Raw genomic sequence first — 22,370 nt, 5'->3', positions numbered from 1 at the left:
TCCTTGTCCACCCGCCCTCAAATGACTAGACAAAACAGAAGAATGCAACGCTCGTTATGTAAGACACGTTCACTTTGCATGACTGACACAGGTGACAAAATCCTGCTTTTGGATTGCTGGGCACAGAATTTTAGTCACAGTATCTATGCAGTCTTCAAAAAAATTGAAATGACTCAATTTCAGGAGAGCGTGACAAAAGTGCCAATATTTTGCAATTCTGAACATAGAACAAAAATCTTTTTTTGAAAAATGTTTTAGGAAGCACCACACTGACTTAGATCTGTCCCTCTGCAAACAAAAGGAATCCTACTTGCAGAATAAGCTCTGATCCAATTGGGAGAAAGGAGATTTTCATCAATTCTACTTTGCTCTGAAACATCCTAGAATACCAGAAAAACCTGTTCCAGAGGACTGGGGACTGCCAAGATTAGCATGGGAAGTGTTGGGGGGGGGTTGCAGGGGAACAAGCAAGGACTGCCACCCTGTGCTGGATCAAAGCCCTTTCCACACACACGAAAAGGACTCTTTGGCCCAAGTGCAATTTTGGAGGAACACCATCCTGGTGATGGGTTGTTCAGTACAGAATGATTTGGTTTCGAAAAGACAGAAGTTTGATCATATATTTTGCTCAATAATTAGTCTCTCTGCTTTCTTATTCCAAGATTACCACTGACACAGAATGCAACCCTATTCGAAACACAAGGGGAAATAGCTTAACAGTTGTCCTTACTTGGATGTCTCTGGCAATCCAGCTGACAGCTCGAGAAACACAGATAAATAATAGCCCCGCACCACTCCATTTCCATCCTTTAAAAACAAGTTCAAATGCAAGACAGCTTGTTATAATGTGCCAATAGCCATCGTATAAGATTTCAGAGTTTATATCACAGCTTCCTGCAACGACTGAAAATATGGTACAATTGGAAAACGCATCTATTTGTCCAGGCATTTGGGGTGTAATTGTTGTTAGGGAGGTATTATTCAGTTCTATTTTTATTGATGAGGATCTGTTTGGTGTTTTACATGTTTTATGACTGAAATACTGTTTTATGTTGCTAGCTGCCCAGTGGTGCCTTGCAGGAGGAATATGTGACAAATAAACATAGTATACAGTTGCACGATGCTGCTTCATGCAAATAGGATGGCATAAGGAATCCAAATGTCTAAGTGTTTTCCTTCCTGTTGTCTGTGCCAGAAGCCTGCCCTTTCATTTGCTGCCAATACAGGTAAGTTTTCAGTCCATTGCTTAACCAGTGGCATAGGGTTTTTTCTTTCCATCCTTGGAGCACCAGCCTCTTTGCTGTCATGAATGAGTGTCCTCAACAGCCAGGCACTTTGCTCCCCAGTTAGACTACACACAACAGGAACATGGTTCAACAAAATATTTACAGCCACAAATTCTAGAGATTTCTTCAACATCCTGGCAATGTGAGTGATGACCTTATCTTACATTTTTAACAGCTGGGCATTTCTCCTAGACCTCATTGCTTGAAAATATTGTCAGTAGCTCCTAAAGATCTAGAAACTAGCAGGGGGAATGGGAGACGAGTTTCTGGCACATAAACATGTGTACCTGACTCCCTCTTAAGATTTCTGATCTTTGTCCCTTCATCTACCCACTAGGCATCCTCAACTGGAAGTCTCTTTCTTTCCCCATATTGGCTGAGAGCAGAAGCTACATAAAGCTCTTTTCAAAGTTCTAACCTGCATAATATATCCTGAACACAGATTTTTTTGGCTTTTCCACATAATGCAATATTAGCTGATGCTTCAAATGTCTTGCAAAGAGGTCAACTCATAGCAAGAGTTAAGCTACAGACTTGAAATTCACATGTGAACAACCCTGAATCAGGGGTGCCTTGGGATAAAGAAACAAGTAAATAAAGGTTACGTAGCCTGTCAATGCAAGACCACTATTTTTTGTTTGCCTCCTGTGCCTATTATGCATTTCCTTTACAGATGCATCCAGTTCCAAATATTTGCTATGCATGTAGCAAATAGACCAAACATGAAACTGGATACATGCTGCAACTAAGAGAAGAAATTCAACACATTAAATGGTATCTCTGAAGTGAGTGGCCTAAAAAATAAGGGACTTGTGCTCCATCTCTGGTAGAGAACATAGACCACTTGCAATATACAAGATGCTTTTAAGGGAAAAAGTTACAAAACTTGTCATTTTATCTATAGCTTTTCTTCTGGTGTATCCCTGCCATGTCAAGTGTGTGTGTGTGGGCAGGGTGTCTTTTCTCAATTCCCCATATTATGTTTTCCTTACATTCACCAAAATATTAGTTCCAGGTAATTAACAGACGGACTGAAGTTCTCAATTTCTGCAAGCTGTACCTCAGGACTACCCATAAAAATAAAAACACTGCAGGGCAAGTAATATCACAGTGCACCTAGAGCAAGTGAGATTTCAGATACAGGTGAGATTTCAGTAGCTGTTTGTGAATACTATCAACCACACTCACTGGATAAACCTTTAGCCTCCAGCAAAGCCCAGAAACTTGAAGAGGTGGACTGTAGACTGGATCTGCCCGCTGGCGTAAAGTGCTGTTGATACATTGGAAATAAATATTCAGTGCAGAGGTTAAAGTAAGCCCTTCAATACAAATGGGAGGATGTTCAACTCTAAAGAGCAAGTGTTTCTTAAAGTATATTATCAGCTTTGAGTTTACTATGAAGCAATTCCTCATTACAACCACTCTTTCAACACATGCCATTAGAATTCTCTTTCTTAATTCCCATTCCATTGCTCAAAAACATTCTTTTTCTCATGCTATCCTCATGCATTACTACTCTTCAAATGCTTTTATCATTAACTCCCCAATACTTGTCTCTCTCTTTCACACCTCAAAGTACACTTCATATTTCCTTATAATTAATTCGACCCCACAACCTCCTACCTGGAAAAAGACTGTTAAGACAGGGGTAGCCAACATGTGCCCTCTCGTTGATGTTGGACTACAACTCCTACCATCCACAACCACTGGCCACGGTGACTAGGACTGATGGGAACTGGAGTCCAACAATGTCTGGAGGGCATCATATTGGCTACCTGCTGTGGGAACACAAAAGTCCTGCCTACAGAATCTAGATGCACTGTGGTTATTTGGTGTTGGATAAATGCACTCCACACATGCTCAGGAGCACCCTCCAGTCAGACAGGTGATAAAGAAACAGCACCTGCAAACATACAGTATGGGAAACTCTGACTTCAGAGTTTGACACTGGCTTCGGAAAACAAATTTTGGGTCCCCAGTTATCATACAGATCAAATTAATCTTTTGCTCCAGCTGGAAAAGTGAGCTGAGTTACATAAATCGATCCTGGAGAACCATTTATGTTCTTCTGAGGGGGACCAGCCTGTTGCACAAGCTGACACTGTTCAACATTTGAATATGTCCCCATAGCAGAAACAACAATAGAAGGAGGTGCTAGCAGGGGATGAAAGATCCTCCTCCCTTAGCAGGAGATTTGCACACAAAACACATTAGCTTCAAACTTTATGGGTTGTATTCAATGTTAGTCCTACTCAGAGTAAAGCCAATGAAAATAAGGGACATGACTTAGGCTGCAATCCAGTACACACTTACCTGAACCCAGTGGAGCTTATTTCTGAGAAGACATGTATTGGATTACAGCCTAACTTGTGACCATTAACGTCAACGAATCTACTCTTAAGTAAATCGTAGATACAGCCCCATGTGTTCACGGGGTGTGATCAAGATCACACCCAAGCAAGCTAGAATCCCACTTCTTGATAAGTCGCACCCTACCTGAAGTTCTCCAAGACAAAGGTAGTTGAATCATATGCAGGAACTAACTCACTGCAGGGAGAAAAATAACAGGGGAGTCATGAAGAGTATATAAGAGCTACTTACTTAGAATATAACTGGCATACAAAAGGCACTTTACAGGTGGCCCTAAAAAACTCTAGGAAGTGTCCAAAGTTCACTCACAAAATTCTTGAAAGAGATAGTAACAGCTTGTTAGGTCACCCGTCTTGTTACAGCAGTGATCATACCCCTAGAATTATGCAGTCATTCTGAACAAACAAGGGCTATATTCTATCTGGCAGTATCAAGAGAGAGACTAAAAGTCAGTAAGTTGGCCGCAGTCAGGTGTTTGATTCTACCTTCACTGAGGGAGATGGAGCCTGCAGCCCACTCCTGAGCTCTCCGTGGGTAACTGTTTCATAGGGAAGTAGGCTGTGGGTCTGGCATACAATCTGGATGTACTGTATATGCTTGGAGACTTGTGTGAATAGGGCTCAAATGCCTTTCACAACAAACCTGCCAACTAAAAAGTACTAGAGACTGTACCTTGTGAAATCTGGTGGGACAGGTGTGGTGACAAAAGAGGCCATGGGCTTCCGGTGGACCTGTTGGAACATCATCAAGATCTCGGAGCTTTTAGATATCAGCTCACTTTTACTGCATGACCGTAGCTGTAAAGAAGGAACAAACATATGCTGTCAATAAATTTACCAAGTTAGGTTGCATTTTTAAGCAGTTTAATATATTAACAAAATCTTTGCTAAACTTCAGCTGTAGCAGCAATGTCTAGACAAACAGAGAGGACTAAGGTCTAGCACAGTAATATCTAAATAGTAAACTTCAAACTTCTAGGAAAGGCAACCAATGAAGATAACAGGATTTAAATTTGCCAAGCAAGAGACCAATATTTCTGCCGCATCTGAGCTTTAGAACAGAAGGACAAGGCAAGTAATAATCTGTTACTCCAAATGCACACACAAAATGTGTTATTAGTTTTGCAAATACTAAGAATACCAAGCATATAAAAATCCAAGATTAGGATATTCTTCCCAGAATTTACATGCAGCCAACATAAATCCAAGTCCAGACCAGAAATCCATGCTATTTGCTAGTGAGAATAGACAGATGCAAGTAGCTCAGACTTCCTCAAAGGGCTTCAAACCAGCTGTTCCACTTCCAGGAAGGGTGACTTCGCTTGTGCCTGCTTTTGAGAAGGGCTCCCGCCTCAGAAGAAGCTTATTCAGATATAAATCAGTCAGAACATTTTTTTTTTGACTGATGAAATTTCTCCCGGGCAGGGAGAAACGTAGAGATCAACCTCAAAAGCCTGTTTTTGTTGGGAGGACTGGATTTCATTAATTTATGAGAAAAGGTCCAGCCAGCAATGCCGGACGGACTTCCGAACAAGCTCTATCTGATTAATGCGATACGTTTATCTTTTCTTCAAAGAGAAAACGGACTAACAGGCAAGCACCCTTCTTTCTATTATTTTTTTTACTTGGTTTAAATTGTTGCAGCAAAAAGAGATTTGTCAAATGAATCAGCTTTAAAGAACTTCTGGGTGAGCTATAACTCTTCTCTGTTATTCACGAAATTAACGGCTTATCTCTGTTTCTATTGCAAAAAGCTGTCCTGGAAGTGCATTCTAAAGATATAAACAGAAGAGGGATTTCTATTCCGAGGAGAAAAAAATAAAAAATATGAACTTTGGAACATTATATTGTCTGGGACTATTCTCTTTTTGGTCTATTTTATTTTGACGAATCTGCTTCTTCACAACGCCACTAACTGTTTTGATGCTGGGAACTAAATTTGTTTTGTATTCTTGAACATAGAGAGATAAGGCAGGCTGCTCTGTTTATACTGTGATGTCATCAAGCCTGGAATATTAACCCAATTGTTGCTGAAATAAGAAGTGGTTCTTCTTTATTTTTGTTTTGTTTTGTTTTCGTGGTTTTAAAAATGGCAATCAAGAAAGTGGCTGAGAATCTGGAAGTAATTATGTTTCAGAAAATAATGGATGAGATTGAGATAACGAAACAAACCCTGCGACAGGGCAGTAAGGAGCTGAAAATTGAACTGAGCAAAATGACGCAGGAGCTTAAAGAAATAGGGGATCCTGTGAGAGAGGAGAATGAGATCAGAGATGAGAAAAGAAAAAATAAAGGGAAGATACAAGCCCTGGAGATTGGAACAAATGTGGAATTGGAAAAAGATCTGGAGTTTATGGATATTATAAATAAAATCTACTGTTTGGAATTTAGCGTTATCTCTGAAGAAATTAATGAAGATATTAGAGATAAAGTTATCAATGGCTTGGATAATTTTCTGGACTGGAATGACGTGATGGAGCTTGATATAGAGAAAATCTATGGAATTAACTGCAGCCATGTGACAATGGAAAAACTCTCAAGAGATGAGCCAGTGCATTTTGTAAAAAAGAACAGAGATATGACTTTACAACAATATTTCAGCAACTTATTCAGAATCGATGGCAAGAAAATATTTGGGATAGAGGAAATTCCCATCAGACTCTTATTATATGACTATGGCTATGACAGCAAGATTATTATGGAATACTGATAATGGAAGATTGGACACTGAAATTACTGGACTTAACAGGACTATTGAAGATGGAAGATGGAATTAATATGGATAATGGAATAATGGCTATTGAAATTATTGGACCTAACAGATTTTGATGAGATGGATTAATCGACATGTTTATTTGGACTATGGTTATGACAATAAGATTATTATTATTATTAACGAGATGGATTAATCGACATGTTTATTTGGAGAAAAATTGATAGATATATTTCTTAAAGAATTGAAACCTCTCTTTGACTTTTTGTGGAAAGAATAAAGTAATGTTTATGAGATTTGATAATTAAGATAACTACTGGAGGAAAGTGATTTTATAATATAACTTAACAGACAGGATTGTTATATATTGTAGACCTATAACTGATCTGCGACAAATGGGAAGTCAACATTTTATTTTTTTGTTTAATCATTTTTGTTTTGTTTTGTTTTTTGTCTTTGAATGTTTTATGATTTTGTTTTGTTTGTTTTATGAAAATTTGAATAAAAATTATTGTAAAAAAAAAAACCCAGCTGTTCCCATCACCTGGTGTTCTACTTCTTGCAGGAGGGACTCCAGAAGTTCCGTTTCTTGGGTCAGTGATGTCTTCTGGCCTGTTTAAACCAAGAAAATAAGAGAGCCAAAGTCAAGTAACCATAGCCTTTTAAGTAAAACTGTCCTAGGGTTTTACTGTCAACCCAAACATTTACAAAATTTGGAAGGCTACATTTTAAAAACGGAGCTTGCTCTGGATCCCTATAAGGATTCCGTTAATCACCTAAAAATATATGCACATAACTGTGATTAACAAAGCAGAGGTTTTTATTGTTAATTTTTTAGCCTGAACCTGGAGGACAGTACCACCACTATTCAGCTTCTGCAAATGAAGCCCCTCTGAGCATTCCATCCTCAAAGCTCTATAACTGCCACCTTTGTAACGGCATTTGTAGGTTGGCAGCTGATGAAGGCGGAAGCTGAAACGTTTTGTTAATACAACAAAAACCTCTGTTTTGTAAATCAGTTTGTGTGTGTGTATTTTGCTTCACTGTATCTGGCTATTTTAATGTTTCTCCCTTTTAAAAGTTACAGGGGAAAATTAAGAGAGCTGATTTAGCATAATATTTAAGAGCATAAATTCATGAAATTCAGCCATAGACTCACTTGGTAGATTCTATCCTACTCTTCCTGCATATATTTATCTATTTTTATTTATTAAAAAAATCCACATTCTGCTGATATGAGGATGACCAATATGAGGATGGGGTAAAGCATAAAATAAATAAATGGTAACAAACATCAGTAAAAGCAATTCTGTAAACACCCAACGAACAGAGGCAGCTGAAAAAAATCTAAAAGACAGTGAAGATAGAACACCATCACTCATTAAACGACCTAAAAAGCCTGAGGAAACAGGTATGTCTTCACTTGGTGGTGAAACACCAACAGTGTCAGTGCTCTGCAAAAGGAGAGCATTCCACAAACAGAGCCCAATGGCACTACAGAGAATGTTCTGTGCTTTGTCACCACTGAGCAAGCCTCCCTAAGCACTAGAACATGTAGAAGAGACTCCTTCACTGTTCTTAAAGCCCAGGAAGGCCAATACAGGGACAAGTGTTCCTTCAGGATATAGCAACTGCCCTAAAGCAGGGCTGGTTAACCTGTGGCCCTTCAGACATTGCTGAATTATAACACTCATCAGCCACAACCAGCACAGCCAATGGTGAGGTAAGGTGGGAGTTGTAGTTCCGCAACATCTGGAGGGCCATCCTTGCTGTAGATATAATGTAAAGAACTCTGGGGAACAGTCTTATATAAGTAACATTGTACTGTTTTAATTATCCAAGTGTAACTTATTTTAGGCCTCAATATATTTTGCTTTCTATGTCTTAACTGTCACCAAGCTCTTGGGACAGAGCAAGCTGGATCACTCTTATCCCAAGCAGGCAACAGTTTCACCAAGACCAAGATTCCTGCTCCAAATTTTAACAAAGGAAAAAGCAAGCCTACCCATTAGTGTTATAAGCTTGTTCTTCAGCTGAGTGTCTAACCTAGCAATCATCATCTCTACTGCATTCCTGATTTCCCGAACACGCTCATCTTTTGCACTGCGTACTGCTTCTACGTTCCTTTCCTGGAAGACACACATGGCATTAGTTTACTGCTTGCTGGGAAATTTGCAGACCACCTATACTGCAGTAGCCCTGTTCAAGTAAAAGTTACCCTACAGCTGTAAAATGTTTTGATGGATTTACTATTAAGATAATTCGATCAGCACCTTTATGATCATTTGAACACAGCATGAGCTAGCCATCATGACAACATGAGTATTAGACACAGCTGCTGTCTAGACACATCCATCATAACAATCCCCAAATGCAGGTAGCATGCATACTTTGTTTTTTAATATTGCAAGCGTATTTGGTTGTGTTGCATTCTGAAGAGTGCCATCTGGTGACTTAAAGAGAACTAGTAGTTTTTAAGAACTGGGTCCTGAGCTTGCTTCCTCCCCCCCTCTTTTTCCTTTTGTGTCATGTCTTTGAGATGTCAATCGTGAGGGCAGAGATTGTCTTTCTTCTCCTTTATTTATCTGTGGTAAGCTGCTCTGGGAGACTTTTCATCTGAAGAGCAACAGGGGCAAGGATACCTTACTTAATGTATTAAAGAGCTGTGTATCAAGCAGAATACACTCCCCAAAATGTTAGGTCTCATTCACACCATACTTTTAAAGCATGTGACTTCTTCCAAAGAATCCTTGGAACTGTAGTTTACCCCTCAATAGAGCTAAAATTCCCAGCACCCTTAAACTACAATTCCCAGTATTCTGTCAGAGAAGCCATGCGCTTTAAACATGCGTTAAACATGCTGTAAATGTATGGTGTGCATGACCTCAGTTTCTAAATCTACATATTACAACCCAGCTAAAAGGATCTATGAAGCAAAACTGCCCACTGCAGATGTAAAAAGCTGCCTGCCTTTAACCAATATATAGTTCCAATATCAATACATCATGAAAACATCAGTGTAATATTGGTCCAAAATAGGGTTGTTCTTACCACTTCTTGCACCAAACTGATCAATTCCATCAGTCTCCGGCGAAGCTTTGCCACCTCTTCATTCACTTTTGTGACATGCTGTTCATAAATTTCAGCTAACGGCTTAAATGTATGTCCTCCATGCTGTTAGAAAGACACGGACACTTCAGCTTAATTGCACCAGGCCACAAGAGGTTACTTCCCAATTCTTTCTAAAGAGAGTCCCACAGAATATTATCTGAACAAAGCCCTTGCCTTTCATGTATTAACAAGCCTTGGATCTGGCTTCTGCTCCAGTCACACTTCCTGCAGAAATCTATTCAGAGTCCAAAGTGAGTGCCTGAAGTGAGGTTCTGTATTCACTGTGCAGCGCTCCAGCTAATTAAAGAGAAACTGGCTTGACACTCTAAACATGTAGAAACCATTTCAGAAAAATGCTAAATTAGCTACCCTAAGCACACCTCTTATGGGAAGCCTAATTCAGGATTCAGCTGGCTTAAAAGACTTTTTCCTTGTCAAGGTTGAGCCTCCTCCATTAAGGGTAAATGTAAAAAAAATGTTCCAAGAAAGTAGGTAAACCTAGAGGCTTCGTTGGGGGTGGAGTAGGGCACAGGCTGTTATTTGGTAGTTCTACCAAAGTTAAAAGAGAATTATGTCAAGAGGCTATCTGGACCATTTCTTTCAAGATTCTCATCCTCTCAGATCTCTGTAGGCTTATGAATGTAATGTAACAAAAGTCGAAGTGTGAAAATATGTTGCACTTTTCGTTGAAGAGTAACATTGCACTGCTCTGTCTTAAGGTGACTGTTTTCTGCAGCAATAAAATAGATTTTAAAGAAGGATGTTCCAAGCGTCAAACATCTGTCACAAGAGTCAGAGGAAGAAACGTGAAATTCTAATGAGCAAAGTTTTAACCTAAAATACAGATAGGGCTGATGGAACCTAAAAGCGTGTGATCTACATGTAGACCAATGCACCTGAACACTGATGCTGGAATGAACCAAAAGGGTAAACAAAAATAATTGTTTCATTTATGAGTCACATTATACAAAAAAAAGCCTCTAGACAACTTATTGAAATACTATTCACATCCAATAGTGAATAAAGCCCTTTCTTATTCAATAAAACACTGTAGCTGAGAACTAGCTCTTTCCAAACCATCCCCCTACAGCATAAACACATCAATCACCACAAAAAGCAGCACACATAAACCCCATTGCAGCCTTAATTAACTAATATACTTCCAATAGAAGATGTTAAAAGTTGCTGAAGCTGCAAAAAAAAATTCTAAAAGTTCTGGGATAAGAGGAAAGTCTCCACCTGGCACCAAAACGACGGTAAGGCCAGCACCAGGCAATCATCCCTGGGGAGATCACTGCGCAGGCAGGAGGCCTCTGCCAAAAAGGCCCTCCCTCTCATTAGCATCCTCTGAATCTCAGCCAGAGGAAACACACTTAAGATGACCTCTGTAGAAGGTCTTAAGGCCTGGGTAGGCACTTTTGGGAAAAGTATCAAATACAACCAAGCCTGGAAAGTATCAGAATGATTTAATATAGAGTCCCGATGCATTTTGAGTTGGAGTGTTCTTCACCTGGGGAGATCATGAAAAATCCAATACAAAGTTATGGCTCCACAACACTTTGGCATTTATAGATTTATAGTAGCTGGCCTGATCATCAGTCAAAAAACTAAAACCACACCAACAACATTCTCTACTGAAAGAGGTTGCTCTCGATATTCAGGGTTCTTCTGGTGGATCAATGACCTGCACTAGATTTTTATAGCAGAGTTTGTTACTTAGGTGTTCCACAGATAAGAGATTTGAATAATGGAAAAAAGTTACTTATCTGCTAAAACTGACCAGTTAGTTTTTTAATTAAATAATTTTATATTTGATGAGGTATAGTTTTGTTCCTATGAAGAAAACATAAGCAATGTTCTTCCATAACTATAGTAACAATCAAGCTATGTAAGAGCAAAAAAACCCCCAACTCACCCAGAATCACACATATATACAAGGGACCGTATCCAACAGTAGTCCTACTTCCAATAGACCCACAGAAAATATTAACTTGGGTCCATTCATTTCAATGGGTCTACTCTGAGTAAAACTTAGCTGATATGACTCATTAAATAAAGCAAAGTTATACAATCCTTTTACATGCATATGCAGGAATCTACGCTGCTACTCACCATTCCACCCCAAAGAGCACACTGGTGGCAAATACACTTCTTACATGTCCAACAAAACACACTGAGCTTCTCATGATGGTTTTCACACCTTTGAAGAAGAAAAAGTATACAAAAGAGTTTGCAAAACACCCACCCACAGAAGTGGCTTTCACAAGCCTGTTTCTCGTTCACTTTTAAAACTTCAGTGCCACCTTGTCAGGCTCTGGAAGCTAGTTTAGTCACATTTCTAATCTTATAAATTAGAAACATTACTACCTTAAGTTCAGTGTGTGATGAACTCATTTAATAAAATCTGGACCACGTTCACAGTAAATTCTGGGAATCTCTCATCTCTTCTACAAAAATACCACCATCTTAAAACAACCTACAACATGGTCAGTGTTCATCAGGAGTTTCTCGTGCTCCCCATCATGGTCATCTAAGGGAAAACGAAGGGAAAAACAGGCCCCCTTACATTGTCCGCTTATTCTCTTCCTTGATGTTTTTCATTCACCCTTTATCCTCCAAATCTTTGAACCTGTTTCATTTGTGCTTCTCATACTATCACTCCCACACTCCTATATGAAATATTTTGTAAGGAAATGGAGCAAAGAAATCAACATATGCCGCCCTGGGCTCCTACTGGTAGGAAGGGTGGGATATTAATAATAATAATAATAATAACAACAACATAAAAAGGCTGGGTTGTATCCAATACAGTGCTAAGTTAAAATCATTTAGTGGTATACTTGTTCCACTGGTAAAGTGTTTTGCGCCAGTGGAACATTGTTGCGCAAGAGAATAGATAAGCAGGTTGCTGTTAACTTTGTTGCCTGATAGACTGCGCAATCTGTTGCACAACAGTGCAGTGACAGCACTGGATTCCTCTGCTGCACAATATTAAACTTGCATGTAGAGAATGCTGGATGCCGCTCATTTGTTACATCACAGCCAGTGTAGACCTTTGTGATCTAATGAGTGGAGAAACAGCTTGGAGACTTAGACTTAATTAGACTTGAAGAAGACAGAAAGGGGTTGTCCCAAACATCCCAGAGATAAGGGGATAGCCAGGGTTCTAGTAACTACAAACTTGGCTTGGCTTCTACCAAGGCCAGCTGAAACTGTGGACCCTTGACCCAGTCAATTAGCTGCACTATAAGGCCCTTAACATGATGGCTACAACTGTTACACACACAGAATTCTTTTATTTTCCAGGCAAGGCACATGAGAACTCTCAAGTCTAAAGGTGACCCCTAATCCAACATACTTGTCCTTTTCATTTTCTTCATGTTTGTTCAAATTGCACAACTGGAGCGTGTCAAGCTGCTGGGTCACCTCCTCGGCCCAACGACAGTTGACAAGTTCTCGTAGCTGGAGCGGGGCCCTGCAAGGAATTTATTTTCCCAAGTTAGAGCCAAGGAATTCAGTTTAACAATTAGGAACTAATTCCTGCTCTTTAGAAAAAGAAGAGCCCTGCTGGACCAGGTCAATGGCCCATCTAGCCCAGCAACCTGCTTTCACAGTAACCAACCAGATGCCCCAATGGAAAGTCCGCAAGCTGGACTCATGAGCAACAGCACTCTCCCCACTTGTATTCAGAGGCATGTATACTGGCTGTGGCACTGAAGGGGAGAACGAAGCCATCATAGTTAATGACAGCCTTATCCTCCTTGAATATTCAAGCAAATATTTATATTCCGTCCCCCTATTCATGTATAGGCTCCCTATGCCCTGGGATAAACCAATAAGAGGTTGGTGTTTATGCTGTTAAAATGGATATGTATTAACTTTTTAGCAGCATTTGGGTGATTTACTGAATCAACACAGTTAGGAGTTTGGGGGGAGACCATCAGTGAAGCCGTGACTGATGCGAAAAAGTGGAGTTTCCTTCCTGACCTCACATAGATTCAGATTAAACTGATTTGTGAGGAGTTGCAAATAATTTCATGTTCCTCTAGGACTTGCAAATAATTTAGTGTTCCTTGAAAATTTTGGGGCATAGGAAATAGATCACTTTTTGGGCAGTGATGTTCTACACCAGCCTTCCCTAATTTAGAGCCCTCCAGATGTTTTGGACTACAACTCCCATCAGTTCCAGCCAGAATGATGAGGGCACTAGGTTAGCAAAGGCTGCTCCACATAAAATATAAATAAGTAAATAAGTTTATTTCGGTCAAAGACCAGCAAGTACAAAATAAACAAATCGTAATCATAAAATGCACATTTACAAGAGAAATGGTTGGCCACGATTAATAAAACAAGCTAATAAAGGTGCTTGGCAGCAGAGCCTAAAGAGAGCTGCAACATTAAGGTGGTAGATTCTCTCACACTATTTTTGAAAATGGGTTTCAAATAGGTCAAGTTTTTAACCACATCTTGATTTGGTAGAACCACTGGGGCAAAATAACATTGTTTCATAGGCAAAATCTGGACCACAGGTTGTCTGTCATTCATCTTTGTCTTAAACTGTGAAGCAAAATTAAATGCCCCCATCTAAAACAAAACAGTTTTAGAGATAGCTTACCGACAATGAGGGCACTGAGCTCTTTGTTCTGTCAGCCAACGCTGTCAAACAATGATAGGCATATTATAAAAGGCTGGAGAATGTCAGAAATGTTAGAAGAAACAGATGTCATAGGTCTTTCCATATATGAACTTATTTCTCAGGTTAGTTATGAGTATTCTGTGCTGTCCATGCAGGAGCATAATAGACCTGCTCACACAAAGGGACTTCACCTTCTCTTCCTCCACCCTACAGCCCTCTATGGCACCCTAAAAATCTGCTCTGAAGTGCTGGGTAACCCTCTGGGTTTTGGGATGTAGAAAGGAAAAGGAAAAGGTGTGAAGAGAGGAAAAGACATTTAAGCTCACTCCGCAAGCAGATGGACAGCCAGCCAGATGGGTGACTAATAAATTCAATCAATCAATCAATCAATCAATCGATGTCCACTCACACAAAATTGGATTTTGCTCCTGGAACACTGTATTTCTCTTACTCACAAAGGGAAAAACAGAAGCTGGGAAAGTCTGGGAGATCACCGTTCCCAACAGACTGTATACTTTAATTTGGAGAGTTCACTGAAGGTAAGTTATCGGTCCACCCCTGCCTGGCAGCCTCTTACAACCTCTAAAAAACCTTTTACAGAGGTTTGGAGTTTTCTGGAAGAACATGGGACCATGTGTGAGGAAGGTAGTAGGAAATTCTTCTTTCCTGAACTTCCAAAAGTTAATTATTTAGGGAAAGTTCCCTCTCCACACCCCAGAGAGGTTTTTTTGGGAGTACTGGTAACAGGAAGTGATGAGAAACTTTCTCTCCACCTACTTTCTTAAGTTGACTAATTTAAAGTTGAACTAACTGTGAAGTGTCCTTCTGGTCTGAGGGGAGTGGAGCATACAGGAATGGGTTAACTCCTCCTGTAGGCAGATTCAAACTACAACAAAGTGTTAGACGGTGGCCAGCCGGAAGGGGAGGGAACCACCCTCTAACTGCCAGTCATGATAAAGCTGACCTGGCAAAGCCGGCCACCTAGAAATTGTAAAGAACTAACGCAACATGCAAACCAGGGACAGAAAAAGAATATGGAATAATAGTAGACCGGATTGGAGTTGGGCTTGAGCTGACCAAATCTACCTTCCACTGAAGAGATTCGGCGCTGCTGTTGAGCTGCGCCCCAGGAAGAGCTCCAGGAACCTCTGCCCTGTCTGTTGTTCCTATATGCGGAAGAATAAGCTTTTAGACGAAAGGACTGCCCTGACTTCCTATGAAATTGCTTGCCCTCATCCTTTTTCTTAGCCATGGGCGAAGCCTTCTTCTTGTCTTTGGTATCCACCAAATGGCGATCCAAGGACTTGCCAAAAAGATGCCCTCCCGCATAAGGGAGAACAGACAGGCTAGCTTTGGAATGGTGATCCACCTCCCACTGTTTAAGCCAAATGTTTCATCTTACGACCACCGCATACCCTAGGGCACAAGCAGAGTACTGCAGACTGTCCATGGAGGAGTCAGCCAAAAATTCAACTGTCTTGGCTAGCTTATTAAGTCCCTCCTGGACATGTCTGGTGTCTGATGGAACTTCTTCCATCAGTGCTCTGACCCACCTGACCGCTGCTCGGGCCAGAAAGGAGTTAGCCGCAGACACCCTCATAGCCAGAGCTGCAGTCTCATGTGTATGTCGAAGTGCTGCATCACTGCATCTGTCGCTAGGGTCAGACAAGGTGTCCCCTTCCTTGGGGATAGCCATTTTGGCTCCCAAAGCCGATATCAGCTCATCTATGGCCAGAACTTTCAGACTGTCCATTATCGGTTGGGGAAGGCTGTACAGCTTCTTGGACAAAACGTGGGCCTTCTTTGGTTTGGCCGGCTGTTCCCATTCTTCCTTGACTATGTCTTTAAATAGCTTCAGAAAGGGGATGCTAATAAACATGTCCCGCGATCTAAGGAACACATCTGAAGAGCCTTGCTGCCCCTCATCTCCTGCTTCTACATGAGGTGACTCCAACTGCAGGCAGGCCATAGCTTTGGTAATCAGCACCGAATATGTATCAGGCAAATAAAGCCTCTTGTACACTGAGGATGGAAGTGGAGCCTCATCCCCCGACAACTCTTTCTCCCTCTCTGACTCTTCCGAACCCGAGTCCAAAAGGCCAGCAGTCTCCAAGGAACCTGGACGAAGGCCCTCTCCTCAGTAGGAACATATGGTCCCAAAAGAGCGCCCCTTGCCATGCCCCCAAGACCTGTGGTGGCTTTGAGGTTGGACCTGCTGTTCATCGCAACTGGACTAGAGCCAGAAGAAGAAGAGAAGGACCATGAAGCTGAACTTGAGGAAGGAGAGGGAGAGTGCACTCGGGCATGTCTGGGCTGCTTCTTCCTGTGAGAGTGAGCTAGGTGCTTGGCCAGCGAGGCTCCCGCTTCCCTCATCATGGACTTACTAATCCATTTCATCATGGTCGAGGAAGACCTTTCCTCAGACTCATGCTGACGCCTGGACCTCTCGGGGTGAGTGCCCCCCCCGCGCTGCGTGGACACCAACTGAGATGGAGTCCCCACGCTGAAGGGGAAGGCAACATGGCCCCCGCCATTGAGGCCAAGGTACCAAGAGAAGTATCATCGTGATGCTCTCCCTCACTTTGAGACAAGACATCCTCCTCCAAGGAAGAATTATGCTCCGTTGTCGCAGCCATTTGAAATTCTTTTGGGGGGGGGTCGGGACTATGTGGGTGCCCCCACCAAGACCCCTGCCCTCAGGTGGTCGGGGAGATCAGGGGAAAGCTGGTGGCTGCTGATGACCTTGCACTCCCTCCTTCCCCTCGCAAATCGTGCAGTGCTCCCCTTGCAAATCGTGCAGTGCCTTCCCGCCTCTGAGAGAAACTGGAAATGGCAGGAAAACGCCCTTCCCCCACATGTATGGCGACTGCCCTGCTGCAAAGATCTGACAGGGCAGGAAAACAGCAGAATTCTCCCTCATGACCGCCCTCCTAGCCTACACAGGACGTTCGGAAGCCTCTAGCTGCTAGGTCACCTCACCCTGTGAAGCCCCTAGCTACCACGTGGAGCCGCATTGAGTGGCCAAGTGCTGCCGGCGCCACGAAGGGACGGAGGGAATTCTGGAACACTTCCCGGCTACCCCCCCTTTTCAGCTGCTAAAGCCTCCTCAGCGGGAAGGAAACGGGCTGGCAATCATAAAAACACCTTGCCGCCCTGAGGCTGTGGAGGGGCCTGGGATGGCTCCCGGCTACCTCCCACCCCAATCCAAAGGAACACAAGTCCTGGCGCGCTGCTACTCACGGCTGCCCTGAGTCAATGGAGGGGCCAGGGACGCCTCCCGGCTACCTCCCACCTTCAAAGAAGTTGTCCCCATGCTAATGCAGAGAAAAAGCAAGATTCATGTAGCAGGGGAGAGCCCTGGGATGCCTCCCGGCTATCTCCCCACTGAACATCCAAAGAGTAAAGTTGTTCCCCCCCCCCGCCATCTGAACTAATCACTGACGGGCGGGGTGAGACAGAGAAGACAAAAGCTGAGGAGAATTAAAACCTAAGAAACGCTTTTCCACCTCCGTAACCCAAAGAGATATGGGAGCATACAGTAGACTCTTAACTCGCTGGAGGCAGAGTCAAGACTGGCAGTTAGAGGGTGGTTCCCTCCCCTTCCGGCTGGCCACCGTCTAACACTTGGTTGTAGCTTGACTCTACCTACAGGAGGAGTAAACCCATTCCTGTATGTTCCATGACCCTGCTGACCGAGAATGTTAGGGTCCAAGCCACTGGGACTTTTAGAATGCATACAGGATAGCCTTTAAACTACAAACGCCATAACGCACAATAAGTTTAAGACTTTTTTGGGGGGTTGCTTCACTACACAACATGACTACACCTCTGGAAAACATTAAACTTTGTTGGAAAAACCTGGGGTTTCTCAAAAGCTCATCAGGAGTTTCTCAGTGGACAAATGTCTGTCCTTTTCCTACAACACACAGCTCCATGGAGTATTAAGTAAAGTCAAGGGTGTATGGTGAGTCCGTACAGTGCCATAGTAAAGTCCAATAGCTTGGCCAGTGCTGCATATGATCTGTTGCATACATCCCCCAAAATATCAACCATTATCTTCTGCACTACGAAGGCGTTCCATGGCTCACACAGAGAATTACCTCCAGATGACTGGCTAGAAATGCCTCACAACAGCTAGTTATTCCCCACTACCACCTCCTTTGGGACTGATGATGACCACAGGTTTGTGTGGCCAGGTAATGTAGCTAAAATGGAATGCTAGCAATTTTCCTTGACCTTATTTAAAAATATGCTTTATACACATACTGTTCAGATCCATCAGATTTTTAGTGGGATTCTTACCCACTCTCCAGATGCTGCAGCAGTGACATAAGACTGGAGGAAGAAAATGGAGCATTTAAAGCAAGGAAAAAATCTCCAAGGGAAAAAAATATAAATTAGCAAACCTTTTTTTCCAATTACAGCAGCATCTCATACATGCTCATATAAAAGCCAGAGGGAATAAAGGGATCAGACAACATGGGAGATCCATGAAAAATCTCTCAGCTGTTTTAAAGATGTAAATGAAGCTGCTGCAGGGGTGGGGCTGTACTGGTTCCCCTCTGTGGTGCTAGGGGTCTATCACTTTCCCTCCATGCTGTTTCAAAATCTTTCCCCTGGAAGCAGGGAGGGAAGACAGGTACCTATATTGTGATAAAATTCCCCCCCCACCGTGGATAGCAGTAGCTGGAGTGAGGGTGCGTGTGTCCAATTTGAAGAAGGAAATGGCATGGGAAGAAGAAAAGGTTAAAACATCTCTTCACCCACAGCCACCACCAAACCCAGTTAGAGCCCCTCCAGCTGCTTTGAAGTGTTTAAGAAAAGAAGCATTCGTCAATCTGACCACAGATCTCCTACCTAATGTACAGTTTGGTCCAAAGACTCCAAGTCCCACTTACCCGAATGCAACTGAAGCAACACAGTTTAGAGCAGTGTGGACACAGGCGCGCATCACGCAACTTTTCCATACAAATGAAACATCGGAACACTTCAGCAATGCTCTGCAAAAAAAAATAGGTATGCCAATCATGGCACATACAAACGTTTATGTAACAAATCTGTATGTTATCCACATACACAACTTCTGTTCATATCAACTCAAGGCACTACAGATCTCAGTCTTATTACATACACACATAATCTAAAATTTAGACATCTTTAAAAATATTATTTTAAATAAGCCTAAGCCAAAACAGTTTTAGAAAACACAAGAAAACCTCTCTGCTACAGCAATTGGGCCATCTCAGTTTTGTAGCCCTGTGCTACTACACAATAATCATAAGAACATAAGAAGAGCCTGCTGGATCAGGCCAGTGGCCCATCTAGTCCAGCATCCTGTTCTCACAGTGGCCAACCAGGTGCCTGGGGGAAGCCCGCAAGCAGGACCCAAGTGCAAGAACACTCTCCCCTCCTGAGGCTTCCGGCAACTGGTTTTCAGAAGTATGCTGCCTCCGACTAGGGTGGCACAGCACAGCCATCATGGCTAGTAGCCATTGATAGCCCTGTCCTCCATGAATTTGTCTAATCTTCTTTTAAAGCCGTCCAAGCTGGTGGCCATTACTGCATCTTGTGGGAGCAAATTCCATAGTTTAACTATGCGCTGAGTAAAGAAGTACTTCCTTTTGTCTGTCCTGAATCTTCCAACATTCAGCTTCTTTGAATGTCCACGAGTTCTAGTATTATGAGAGAGGGAGAAGAACTTTTCTCTATCCACTTTCTCAATGCCATGCATAATTTTATACACTTCTATCATGTCTCCTCTGACCCGCCTTTTCTCTAAACTAAAAAGCCCCAAATGCTGCAACCTTTCCTCATAAGGGAGTCGCTCCATCCCCTTGATCATTCTGGTTGCCCTCTTCTGAACCTTTTCCAACTCTATAATATCCTTTTTGAGATGAGGCGACCAGAACTGTACACAGTATTCCAAATGCAGCCGCATTTGGATCAGAAGACAAAAGACAAACAGCTAGCTTATCGCTCATCCAAAACAAAGATGAAGCCATCTACACAAGAAGCACAGCTGTGTTAGAAACAGCTCAGCAAAAACCAAACTGGATGAGTGACTGTTTGGTTAACTCCAGAAGGGAGAAATTCTATAATCCTGCACGAAGCTACAGAACATATTGTAGTATTTACACAGCTAATACTACTGTAGCCAGACAAACCACTCTGGAAAGTGACAAGAGATGAAGCGTGATACTTCCTTTCTCACTTCTAAGTCTTGCCCCTTTGAGTGAGATGCATGTTCTCCTAATGTGCAAACAGAACACACATTTTTCCACATTGAAAAATGCCTCAAATAAGACCGTGAAGTATGGGGAAAGGATCTGCATCTCATTCGCCAGTACAATTTTAAGCCAACAACCTGATATTAATTCCTAGCCTCTGCTGATGTTAAGTGCATGGGGTGGGGGCCACTTTGGCATCAGGACTTTCAGGGCATTCCCCCACCAAGATGGCAAACAAACCACATGATTGTGGTTATGCCTGGTTAGGAAGTTGCTATGGGGTCCCAACCAAAAGGGGTAAGCCAGGAGTTCCTATCCAAAGTTATCTGCCCTGGGCTTCTGCTTTTGTTGTTGAACACCGCTTTGTCGCTACTGCTTTTTAAAAAGTATTACTGTGTTATAAACCACTTTGAACATCCCAGGAAAGCAGCATACAAATATGTCGAATAAAATGAATATTTCAGAGGGAGTCATGACACTAAGTTGCACCGAGTGTTCCACTCCCACCCAGTAGGCCACTCCTCAGGCAGGCACAAAAGGGAATCCCAAAGATGGGAAACGTGGGCACCCTGATGCCATAGCAACCTCCAGACCCAGAAATCTGGGCACCGTAGCAACCTAGAAGCCCAGGACTTCCACCCCCTGCTCTCATAAAAAGGAACAGAGAGAGAAAATGTGAAATCCAAGGGTGGGACCCAGGAGATGTGATCCCTTAATAGTTTCCAAACCTAGCACTACCATCCCCTCTAGTTCTCATTGGAGGTGAGAAGTATTATTGCTGCCATTAATTTGTATCCCACATTTCTGGTTAGATAACCAATGCAGCATCCCAGGAGAGTGTTTCAGTATTTATTTATTTGTCACCTAGTATTAACGCCCTCTGCTAATTCGTGATACAGAAGGAGCCAGGAGTCCTGGCTCTGAAGGGGCAAGGAAGGGACCCAGGAGTCCTGGCCCCCAGAGTAACATCCAAACTTAAAATTGTCACCCCCTCAGCTAATCTGTGAAAGAGGAGACCAAAGGAGCCCTGGCTTCAAAATGAAACACCCACACCTGGCTTCAAAATGAAACATACACTTTAGGAAGGGGGGGACCCGGGAGTCCGCCCCCCCCACAGTAACTTCTGAACCTGGTATTGCCACCAAAGCCACATACACACCCAAACTCCAGGAATGCAGGGGGCCGGGGAGGAGATCAAGAAAGGACCCAGGAGTCCGGGCCCGCATAGCGCCCACCGGACTAGAATCTTTACCCCCTCCGCTGATCCGTGATAGAGAAGCCAGGAGTCCGGGCTTCAAAACACCGCGCGCGCTCCTGAAAGGGACCCAGGTGTCCTGGCCCCCAGAGCAACCCCTGAAGCTAGCCATGCCCCTCCACTGGCCATGGGGAGAAAGAGGAACCCAGGAGTCCGGGCTCCATAGCAGCCCACCTCCCCACGGGTGGGGAATAATTCGCACATCCACAAAACCCCCTCAGAAGAGAAAGGGAACAAAGTGGGGAACAAAGTGGGGAACAAAGTGGGGAACAAAGTGGGGAGCAGCCCCCCCACCCCACAGCAGGTGGAGCCCCCCCCTCCGCTTCCCCGTTTACCTCAACGCTTTGCTCGTCCATGACTCAACGACGTCTCCCCCCGGCGAGGGAGGCCTTCAGCGCCGTCGTCTCTGAGGGAGAGGGAAAACATGCTTTTTAATATTTATTTATTTATTTAAAACATTAAAATTTGAAGGTAGAGCTAAAAACGCGACGGGGGAGGGCGCTTCACTGTCGCGCACCTTACACCGTAACCGTCCAAGTACCCGCCATTTTCCTCTGAGGGAAATTATGAGGGGTAACGCCGAGGTAAATGGGGGGGGGAGATTGAGAATTAAAAAGTGGGGGGAATTATTAACGGCGTCTCCTCCTCCTCCCGCCTTGCGGCTGAGGGGAGGGAGAAGCTGACGGGTCTCCTTCCACCTCACCGCGCATGCGCCACCACGCTCGCCTCGGAGAGGCTGGCGCTGCCGCATTACAGCCGGCACAGAGAGCACG

General features: G+C 43.0%; 1 protein-coding gene across 3 annotated transcripts in view; it reads right to left on the bottom strand.

The window, feature by feature from the left end:
* TRIM37 (tripartite motif containing 37) overlaps positions 1-22,368 on the bottom strand; it is a 51,407-nt gene extending 29,039 nt beyond the window's left edge. For 2 of the 3 annotated variants that reach the window (XM_061605098.1, XM_061605100.1), the window contains exons 1-14: positions 22,115-22,368; positions 21,933-22,003; positions 19,014-19,115; positions 18,418-18,450; positions 14,095-14,135; positions 12,838-12,954; positions 11,592-11,679; positions 9,420-9,542; positions 8,374-8,497; positions 6,913-6,980; positions 4,329-4,453; positions 3,783-3,833; positions 2,475-2,556; positions 731-807 (exon numbers count right to left, since the gene is read on the bottom strand). In XM_061605098.1, the coding sequence (XP_061461082.1) occupies positions 731-807; positions 2,475-2,556; positions 3,783-3,833; positions 4,329-4,453; positions 6,913-6,980; positions 8,374-8,497; positions 9,420-9,542; positions 11,592-11,679; positions 12,838-12,954; positions 14,095-14,135; positions 18,418-18,450; positions 19,014-19,115; positions 21,933-21,953 (1,052 nt within the window). In that variant the 5' untranslated portion in view covers positions 21,954-22,003; positions 22,115-22,368. The remainder of the gene's footprint in view (positions 1-730; positions 808-2,474; positions 2,557-3,782; positions 3,834-4,328; positions 4,454-6,912; positions 6,981-8,373; positions 8,498-9,419; positions 9,543-11,591; positions 11,680-12,837; positions 12,955-14,094; positions 14,136-18,417; positions 18,451-19,013; positions 19,116-21,932; positions 22,004-22,114) is intronic. The other variant, XM_061605099.1, reaches the window with a different exon arrangement.
* Positions 22,369-22,370: the final 2 nt, after the last annotated feature.

Source organism: Rhineura floridana, chromosome 21 (assembly GCF_030035675.1).
Source record: "Rhineura floridana isolate rRhiFlo1 chromosome 21, rRhiFlo1.hap2, whole genome shotgun sequence".
Taxonomy (NCBI): Eukaryota; Metazoa; Chordata; class Lepidosauria; order Squamata; family Rhineuridae; genus Rhineura; species Rhineura floridana.
Note: the sequence above shows the minus strand (reverse complement) of the source record. Positions and strands in the feature narration are given on the sequence as shown.